At 40.8% G+C, this 12,085-nt stretch overlaps 1 protein-coding gene across 1 annotated transcript in view; it reads right to left on the bottom strand.

The window, feature by feature from the left end:
- Positions 1 to 389: 389 nt before the first annotated feature.
- Positions 390 to 12,085, bottom strand: part of LOC142101918 (class I histocompatibility antigen, Non-RT1.A alpha-1 chain-like) — a 43,222-nt gene continuing 31,526 nt past the window's right edge. The window contains exons 6-8 of the mRNA XM_075186361.1: positions 9,588 to 9,617; positions 3,300 to 3,348; positions 390 to 1,818 (exon numbers count right to left, since the gene is read on the bottom strand). Coding sequence (XP_075042462.1) covers positions 3,302 to 3,348; positions 9,588 to 9,617 — 77 coding nt within the window. The 3' untranslated portion in view covers positions 390 to 1,818; positions 3,300 to 3,301. The remainder of the gene's footprint in view (positions 1,819 to 3,299; positions 3,349 to 9,587; positions 9,618 to 12,085) is intronic.

The raw sequence follows: 12,085 nt of genomic DNA, 5'->3' as shown, positions 1-12,085 counted from the left end.
ATACAAGTTGGATAGATCTTTTGTTAATATATGATATATGATGTGACTGGGGTGACAGGTGAAGGGGAAGGAATGTTGGAGTCCATCTAAAGTGTGCAATGCAATCAAAAGGTTTAGGGCCATTGATTTGGTATAATTCATTTTAAAATTTGATCACCAAACTTACTAAAGCCCAACATTAAATTGGGTAATGGGATCACAGGGTTGGGGACTATTACCAAGAGGTATTTCGCAACCTGGGCCAATTTACAATCAGGATAATACACTATTAGGTCTATAGGGTTATTTATTCTCCACTGGGTCTCTGAGAGTTTAAGATTTACAACGAGATGACGACAGTCCAGCGATCCTAGTAGTAGGTGTAGCTGGAGAAAACAGTGACTGCAATAAACATTTATATCAAAGTTTATTTATTTTTCTAAATTGTGAGTGCAATAAAAAAAGATCATAAGGTAAGATTATAATACTAGGACTTCACCATATAGATTTTCTTAGTTCTCCCACTTTGTATAAGAGAAATATTGATCAGTAATTAATTATGACACAATGGTGAATAATTCGTTTTAAGGAGAGACACAATGACTGGTTGTATTATCAGTGTAACTCAGGGCTGAAGACCAAAAGAAGAAAAACATTTTTTGGACTATATATAAATATTTGATATATGAACACTTGATATAAGAATACTGGACAATGGCAATGATAACACTTCACATAAGAATTATGGACACCTGATATATGAACAGTGGATATAAAAATACTGAAAACTTGATATATAAACACTTGATATAAATATACTGGACACTGGGTATAATAACACTTCAGATAAGAATACTGGAAACTTGATATATGAACACTTGATATAAGAATATTGGACACTGGGTATAATAACACCTCACATAAGAATTATGGACACTTGATATAAGAATAAAGGACAATTGATATAAGAACACTTGAAATAAGAATACTGAACACTTGATATGTGAACACTGTGGGTAATAGAGAGAGCAAACAGTGCTGTTCAAAATTTGTCAAATGAATATTTAAGTAGGGACATCACCTGACTGGATGACCGCAGGACCCGTCCAATCAGCTGCCACCTGTACTCATTCATTATGGGCCTGAGTCATTAAGGAGAGTAAGGCAAAAAAAGGAGTAAATCTGATCCTGGACAAACCCTGTTACAATGCAAGGGGTGCAAATTAGTTTATTATTTTGCACAAAAGTTAAATACTGGCTGTTTTTTCACAGAGCACACAAATACTTGATAGTTTTATTTTACACTGACATTTAAAGTTAATCTAGGACAGGCCCTATCCCAATTATAAATCTGTCCCCCCATTTTAAATTGACCTTCCCCCTCCAATGCAACATGGTTTTGCCCAGGTGCAAAGTTGCTAATTTTTAATGCTTTGCTCTCCTTAATGACTCAGGCCGTTTGGTTACATTTTAATATTACTATGAGATCTATATTACCCAGCATGCTCTGCACCTGGAGGACTCAGCAGCAGTAATGAGGTAGTGGTGAAAGTCACAAGTGGGGAACCTGTGTAATACTTTGAGGGGGGATCTCTCTGTGGGAGGAGTTATCATGTAAGGGGCGGAGTAACCTTCATATAGTGTCCAGGATTCCATTTCACGATCAGGACATTTGTTGTATATAAACTGAGTTACTGTATATGACAGTTTCCCTGTATATTACACAGCATTAGAAGTATTAATAACAACAAGCAGATAACAAGCAGGGTGAAGGGTGGGAATCTGCCCGGTCTATGGCAGCGGAAGCCTCTGCATTTCTCCTTTATGTGGCCTCTGGATCTACAGTGACAAAGAATAAAAACTCTCAATCACAAAATACATCTTTATAGTGATCTAAATATGCTTAAAGTATAATCTAAATAAGATCGATTCCTGATCTATTTAACAGTCAATTGTAAACTTGTCTGTCTCAAAGTTTATCTAGAACAAATCGCTAATAATACATATTAGATAATAAGTATCTACATACACAGCAATAGTGGTCATCTGTTCATCTTACAAAAAGGCACAAACAGAATAAATGTTACCAGAGAGAGGACGAGAACTGAACTATAGATATATGCTGGCTATGGCCCTTACATTTTGGTCATAAAAAGCTGATATATTAATATTTGTGGTTTCTAACAACAAGAAAAGATGTCTAACCTAGTGCTAAGCTCTATTACTCTGTTCCCTCACTGTCCTTGTAACATAATACTATGATAAATATAGATATAATGATCACTATTTGCTATAATATAAATCAGCTACGAATTGTTCTGCAGCACAGTCATATCAGACAAGTCACTGGTACAGAAAAAATCACCCCAAATATTAGATCTGTCATATTCATGTTTGGTACCTATCTGTGTGTAAATGTGTAACCTGTTTATTAAAAACACAATTATATATCTATGATGTACAGGGCCCAAATATATTACAGTATAAAAAGCCATAAGAAAGAAATGTGCTTTGAAAAGAAGTGTCATATGTCCCACTGGCATACACACACACACACACCTCCCCCAGTGACATCACAAAAAAAGGTGGGTGTTCGAGGGGTAAATATGTTTTTTTTTTTTTTAAATCCATGAGACAAAAGCACAATGTTTATTTTACCCGGCGACCAAGTTCATTGGGGTATGATCCATAATTCTGCAAGCAGTAGATAAGAAATGTTAAGATTCAATGTCTGGATTTTCTCCTTTTATCTTAAAGTACATTGATTTACATTTTAATGTTGTATGTCACATTATTATGATTTGTTGGCTATTTTGCGGTATTAAAATACATGTAATAAAGTTCTGCCTTTGTGTTCTTAACAAATTCACATGCTGGGAAGCTCAGTTATTAATATAAACACTACATAACTGAAATACAGGGTATTATTTGACTAATTACAACTCTGGTTGATTAGAAGTTTAATTGTATTGGATATAAATTGTGATTGCATTCTGAATAAAGGAAGTAAATGAGACTTCCTTACAGCGAGGTCTGTGATACCAAATCTTTGTGTTGACAGTTTTGGAATTAATGTTGTGTCATATAAAAAGGAAAATATAATCAGTGCCAGACAGACCACGTCAGACACACTTCACGCAGACTCAGGTGAGTGCTGTTTGTGACAACTTCCATCACATAACCTCTTTCATTCTAATAATAGAGACAGATGTGTAACACCACGTTTACTAATTCCACATCTCTATCCCAACACATTACATCAACACTGTATTTCAATCATGTTCATGTGCGAGGATCACAAATATTGTTCAATAACTTACACTCAGGCTTTCTCTAGGTTGTTGGAGGAGTCAGAGGACGTGTCTGAGGCTGTAAGAAGATCAAACTATATTTATCTTGTATAATAATTACAATATATACATCAGAGACAGAGCAGCCTCCTCACACACATTGTACAATGATTACACTATATACACCACAGAGACAGAGCAGCCTCCTCACACACATTGTACAATGATTACACTATATACACCACACAGACAGAGCAGCCTCCTCACACACATTGTACAATGATTACACTATATACACCACAGAGACAGAGCAGTCCCCTCACACACATTGTACAATGATTACACTATATACACCACACAGAGACAGAGCAGCCTCCTCACACACATTGTACAATGATTACACTATATACACCACACAGAGACAGAGCAGCCTCCTCACACACATTGTACAATGATTACACTATATACACCACACAGAGACAGAGCAGCCTCCTCACACACATTGTACAATGATTACACTATATACACCACACAGACAGAGCAGCCCCCTCACACACATTGTACAATGATTACACTATATACACCACAGAGACAGAGCAGCCTCCTCACACACATTGTACAATGATTACACTATATACACCACAGAGACAGAGCAGCCTCCTCACACACATTGTACAATGATTACACTATATACACCACACAGACAGAGCAGCCTCCTCACACACATTGTACAATGAATACACTATATACACCACAGAGACAGAGCAGCCTCCTCACACACATTGTACAATGATTACACTATATACACCACAGAGACAGAGCAGCCTCCTCACACATTGTACAATGATTACACTATATACACCACAGGGACAGAGCAGCCCCCTCACACACATTGTACAATGATTACACTATATACATCACAGAGACAGAGCAGCCTCCTCACACACATTGTACAATGATTACACTATATACACCACAGAGACAGAGCAGCCCCCTCACACATTGTACAATGATTACACTATATACACCACAGAGACAGAGCAGCCTCCTCACACACATTGTACAATGATTACACTATATACACCACAGAGACAGAGCAGCCTCCTCACACACATTGTACAATGATTACACTATATACACCACAGAGACAGAGCAGCCCCTCACACACATTGTACAATGATTACACTATATACACCACACAGACAGAGCAGCCTCCTCACACACATTGTACAATGATTACACTATATACACCACAGAGACAGAGCAACCTCCTCACACACATTGTACAATGATTACACTATATACACCACACAGACAGAGCAGCCCCATCACACACATTGTACAATGATTACACTATATACACCACACAGACAGAGCAGTCCCCTCACACACATTGTACAATGATTACACTATATACACCACAGAGACAGAGCAGCCCCCTCACACACATTGTACAATGATTACACTATATACACCACAGAGACAGAGCAGCCCCCTCACACACATTGTACAATGATTACACTATATACACCACAGACAGAGCAGTCCCCTCACACACATTGTACAATGATTACACTATATACACCACAGAGACAGAGCAGTCCCCTCACACACATTGTACAATGATTACACTATATACACCACAGAGACAGAGCAGTCCCCTCACACACATTGTACAATGATTACACTATATACACCACAGAGACAGAGCAGCCCCCTCACACACATTGTACAATGATTACACTATATACACCACAGAGACAGAGCAGCCCCCTCACACACATTGTACAATGATTACACTATATACACCACACAGACAGAGCAGCCCCCTCACACACATTGTACAATGATTACACTATATACACCACAGAGACAGAGCAGCCCCCTCACACACATTGTACAATGATTACACTATATACACCACACAGACAGAGCAGCCCCTCACACACATTGTACAATGATTACACTATATACACCACAGAGACAGAGCAGCCTCCTCACACACATTGTACAATGATTACACTATATACACCACAGAGACAGAGCAGCCCCCTCACACACATTGTACAATGATTACACTATATACACCACACAGACAGAGCAGCCCCCTCACACACATTGTACAATGATTACACTATATACACCACAGAGACAGAGCAGCCCCCTCACACACATTGTACAATGATTACACTATATACACCACAGAGACAGAGCAGGCCCCTCACACACATTGTACAATGATTACACTATATACACCACAGAGACAGAGCAGCCCCCTCACACACATTGTACAATGATTACACTATATACACCACAGAGACAGAGCAGTCCCCTCACACACATTGTACAATGATTACACTATATACACCACAGAGACAGAGCAGCCCCCTCACACACATTGTACAATGATTACACTATATACACCACAGGGACAGAGCAGCCTCCTCACACACATTGTACAATGATTACACTATATACACCACAGAGACAGAGCAGCCCCCTCACACACATTGTACAATGATTACACTATATACACCACAGAGACAGAGCAGCCCCCTCACACACATTGTACAATGATTACACTATATACACCACAGAGACAGAGCAGCCCCCTCACACACATTGTACAATGATTACACTATATACACCACAGAGACAGAACAGCCTCCTCACACACATTGTACAATGATTACACTATATACACCACAGAGACAGAGCAGCCCCCTCACACACATTGTACAATGATTACACTATATACACCACAGAGACAGAGCAGCCCCCTCACACACATTGTACAATGATTACACTACATACACCACAGAGACAGAGCAGCCCCCTCACACACATTGTACAATGATTACACTATATACACCACAGAGACAGAGCAGCCCCCTCACACACATTGTACAATGATTACACTATATACACCACAGAGACAGAGCAGCCCCCTCACACACATTGTACAATGATTACACTATATACACCACAGAGACAGAGCAACCCCCTCACACACTGTACAATGATTACACTATATACACCACAGAGACAGAGCAGCCCCCTCACACACATTGTACAATAATTACACTATATACACCACAGAGACAGAGCAGCCCCCTCACACACATTGTACAATGATTACACTATATACACCACAGGGACAGAGCAGCCTCCTCACACACATTGTACAATGATTACACTATATACACCACAGAGACAGAGCAGCCCCCTCACACACATTGTACAATGATTACACTATATACACCACAGAGACAGAGCAGCCCCCTCACACACATTGTACAATGATTACACTATATACACCACAGAGACAGAACAGCCTCCTCACACACATTGTACAATGATTACACTATATACACCACAGAGACAGAGCAGCCCCCTCACACACATTGTACAATGATTACACTATATACACCACAGAGACAGAGCAGCCCCCTCACACACATTGTACAATGATTACACTACATACACCACAGAGACAGAGCAGCCCCCTCACACACATTGTACAATGATTACACTATATACACCACAGAGACAGAGCAGCCCCCTCACAGACATTGTACAATGATTACACTATATACACCACAGAGACAGAGCAACCCCCTCACACACTGTACAATGATTACACTATATACACCACAGAGACAGAGCAGCCCCCTCACACACATTGTACAATGATTACACTATATACACCACAGAGACAGAGCAGCCCCCTCACACACATTGTACAATGATTACACTATATACACCACAGAGACAGAGCAGCCCCCTCACACACATTGTACAATGATTACACTATATACACCACAGAGACAGAGCAACCCCCTCACACACTGTACAATGATTACACTATATACACCACAGAGACAGAGCAGCCCCCTCACACACATTGTACAATAATTACACTATATACACCACAGAGACAGAGCAGCCCCCTCACACACATTGTACAATGATTACACTATATACACCACAGAGACAAAGCAGCCTCCTCACACACATTGTACAATGATTACACTATATACACCACACAGACAGAGCAGCCCCCTCACACATTGTACAATGATTACACTATATACACCACAGAGACAGAGCAGCCCCCTCATACACATTGTACAATGATTACACTATATACACCACAGAGACAGAGCAGCCTCCTCACACACATTGTACAATGATTACACTATATACACCACAGAGACAGAGCAGCCCCCTCACACACATTGTACAATGATTACACTATATACACCCCACAGACAGAGCAGCCCCCTCACACATATTGTACAATGATTACACTATATACACCACACAGACAGAGCAGCCCCCTCACACACATTGTACAATGATTACACTATATACACCACAGAGACAGAGCAGCCTCCTCACACACATTGTACAATGATTACACTATATACACCACACAGACAGAGCAGCCTCCTCACACACATTGTACAATGATTACACTATATACACCACAGAGACAGAGCAGCCTCCTCACACACATTGTACAATGATTACACTATATACACCAGACAGAGCAGCCCCCTCACACACATTGTACAATGATTACACTATATACACCACAGAGACAGAGCAGTCCCCTCACACACATTGTACAATGATTACACTATATACACCACACAGACCTCCTCACACACATTGTACAATGATTACACTATATACACCACAGAGACAGAGCAGCCCCCTCCCACACATTGTACAATGATTACACTATATACACCACAGAGACAGAGCAGCCCCCCTCACACACATTGTACAATGATTACACTATATACACCACAGAGACAGAGCAGCCCCCCTCACACACATTGTACAATGATTACACTATATACACAACAGAGACAGAGCAGCCCCCTCACACACATTGTACAATGATTACACTATATACACCACAGAGACAGAGCAGTCCCCTCACACACATTGTACAATGATTACACTATATACACCACAGAGACAGAGCAGCCTCCTCACACACATTGTACAATGATTACACTATATACACCACACAGACAGAGCAGCCCCTCACACACATTGTACAATGATTACACTATATACACCATAGAGACAGAGCAGTCCCCTCACACACATTGTACAATGATTACACTATATACACCACACAGACCTCCTCACACACATTGTACAATGATTACACTATATACACCACAGAGACAGAGCAGCCCCCTCACACATTGTACAATGATTACACTATATACACCACAGAGACAGAGCAGTCCCCTCACACACATTGTACAATGATTACACTATATACACCACAGAGACAGAGCAGCCCCCTCACACACATTGTACAATGATTACACTATATACACCACAGAGACAGAGCAGCCTCCTCACACACATTGTACAATGATTACACTATATACACCACACACATTGTACAATGATTACACTATATACACCACAGAGACAGAGCAGTCCCCTCACACACATTGTACAATAATTACACTATATACACCACAGAGACAGAGCAGCCCCCTCACACACATTGTACAATGATTACACTATATACACCACAGAGACAGAGCAGCCTACTCACACACATTATACAATGATTACACTATATACGACACAGAGACAGAGCAGCCCCCTCACACACATTGTACAATGATTACACTATATACACCACACAGACAAAGCAGCCTCCTCACACACATTGTACAATGATTACACTATATACACCACAGAGACAGAGCAGCCTCCTCACACACATTGTACAATGATTACACTATATACACCACAGAGACAGCAGCCTCCTCACACACATTGTACAATGATTACACTATATACACCACAGAGACAGAGCAGCCCCCTCACACACATTGTACAATGATTACACTATATACACCACACAGACCTCCTCACACACATTGTACAATGATTACACTATATACACCACAGAGACAGAGCAGCCCCCTCACACACATTGTACAATGATTACACTATATACACCACACAGACAGAGCAGCCTCCTCACACACATTGTACAATGATTACACTATATACACACCACACAGACAAAGCAGCCTCCTCACACACATTGTACAATGATTACACTATATACACCACAGAGACAGAGCAGCCTCCTCACACACATTGTACAATGATTACACTATATACACCACACAGACAGAGCAGTCCCCTCACACACATTGTACAATGATTACACTATATACACCACAGAGACAGCAGCCTCCTCACACACATTGTACAATGATTACACTATATACACCACAGAGACAGAGCACTATATAACAGAATACTTACTTCTGGTGGTCTTGTAGTCAGACTTCTTTTCTGAAATAAGCAGAGGAGATGGAATTAGGAACAGGAAACAACAGAATAACTGATGGTAATTACAGTAAAGATAAACTGTAGGAGTGATCAGGAGACAATCAGAGATCAGGAACTGTCTGCAGATAACTGGAGAATCAGTATAACACAGACAACAGGACGCTGGAATATCAAATGAGGACACAATATTCTGTCAATTAGGTAGAGGAAGCAACACCCTTATAAATGGTACACGGCTTTCACAGTTACAGATCCTAACAGGTTATAACCTCCTCCTCTCTAAACCTAGTGTCAGATCCTGCGTCATACCTTGTGTACAGTAACTCATAGCAGCCAACCAGATATTAGCTGTGATCTGCCCAGTGCAGGGTCAGGCAGTCAGTGGTTCTCCAGCTGTTATGGGACTAACTACAAGGCCCATTATGTCCGACCAACCAGCAGATCCCTGCAGGGAGAGACTAGCTCAGAGCTCTGTGTGGTCTTCAGGTTCAGTGTTTGATGTGAAAACCTTGTCCTATAATTGCACCTAATAGTGGGTGGGAAGCTCAGCACAGTGTGTGACTGCTGTGTGTACAGGTAGTGAGCAGATGGACACAGTGATTTTGTGCTATGATTTGTTCTGTTTGTTGCTAGAAGACTTGTGTGTGATTGATGAATGTAACTTTATTTTAAAATAGACCCAAATTCACTAACTTTGTTGTAGTTACATGATTTGATGATGGGAAATAAAATTAATATTTACCAGCAAATACTTTTGTCCCACAGTTGTAGAGGGACACAGGGGACGGGTTATTACCTCCCTCTAGGAAGCGGGTACTGTATGACAACAGACCCATCCTCTCCTTTATAACCTCCTATAAACCTGATCATCCAAAGTTTACCAAACAAGGAGAGGAAAACAGGAGCAGCCGAAGAGGACACAAATACAAATACATTCCTGGGTGGGATGGTCTGAGTCCCACTACAAACATTATAGAAAAGGATTTAATGGTAAGTTCAAAAATCCTTCTTGCTTTGCCAGCTGTAGGAGAACATAGATTACAGTATTGTTGGTACACTGACTACTATAATCCATAATGGGAGACAGCTGATTGGAGGAATTCTCTGCCAAACACAACCAACACTGAAACAGCAACATCAATGCTATAAAGCTTAGAAAATATATGAGGAGCCAAACAGGTGGTTGCTCTGCAAACCTGGTCCACCGAGCCCTCATGAAGCACAGCCCAGGAATAACCTACTGCAAGAGTCAAATAAGTCATAAGCCTGGAGGGAACAAGTTCTTCAATTGCCAAAAAGGCCTGGTGTGTTCCCCAGCTCCTTCTTGTGCCCCTTAAAAAGACATCCCCCAATGTAACTACTGCTTTATAAGAGATACACAGGTAAACAGATCACAACATCCAGAGAATGAAGCACCACCTCCTTAATGTTCCATGGATGGGGCACAGGGATGATAAGACAAACTCCTGATTAATATGTAATCCACAGACCACTATAGGCTGAAATGAGGCATCGGTTGAAGTAACGCTTAATACTCATGGGAAACAAGGAAGGGACATCAATGAGAGAGCACCACCAGCTCAGAAATACATCTAACTGACACAAACAGTACAAGAAAAGTTATCTTTCAGGTAAACAAGGAAAAGTGGGAGCACAATGTCTGCAAGAAAAGGAGGAAACGAGGGAGAATTGGAAGCAATATGGCTGCAATGGTCCCACCAGTAAATGTAAGATATCCAGACCCAGTAATAAGCCCATCCATCTAAAAATCATCATTTCACGAAGCTACTCAACGACCTTCTAAACGATGAGTCAAGTCAGAGGAAAAGTGAAACACAGAAACTAACTGCCAGGGAACCACAAGTTCAGTTTTGAGACATGGTTAAAATCTGGGGCCTGATTCATTAAGGAACTTAAATTAAGAAATTTCTCATTTAAGTCTCCTGGATAAAACCATGTTACAATGCAAGAGGTGCAAACTAGTTTTCGGCTTTGTACGTAAGTTAAATACTGACTGTTTGTTCATGTAGCACACAAATACTTGATAGCTTATTTGTACACTGAAATTTAAAGTTGATATTTGGGTGCTACATGAAAAAACAGGAATATTAAATAAGAAATGTCTTAATTTAAGTTCCTAATGGCGTAGTGGTTAGCACTTCTGCCTTACAGCACTGGGGTCATGAGTTAAATTCCCAACCATGGCCTTATCTGTGAGGAATTTGTATGTTCTCCCTGTGTTTGCGTTGGTTTCCTGCGGGTGCTCCGGTTTCCTCCCCCATGCCAAAAACCTACTGGTAGGTTAATTGGCTGCTAACAAATTGACCCTAGTCTGTGTGTGTGTGTGTGTGTGTGTGTCTCTCTGTCTCTGTGTGTGTTAGGGAATTTAGACTGTAAGCTCCAATGGGGCAGGTACTGATGTGAGTGAGTTCTCTGTACAGCGCTGCGGAATTAGTGGCGCTTTATAAATA

Source organism: Mixophyes fleayi, chromosome 9 (genome assembly GCF_038048845.1).
Source record: "Mixophyes fleayi isolate aMixFle1 chromosome 9, aMixFle1.hap1, whole genome shotgun sequence".
NCBI classification, from domain to species: Eukaryota; Metazoa; Chordata; class Amphibia; order Anura; family Limnodynastidae; genus Mixophyes; species Mixophyes fleayi.
The sequence above is the reverse complement of the archived record's forward strand: the minus strand, read 5'-3'. Positions and strand labels throughout refer to the sequence as shown.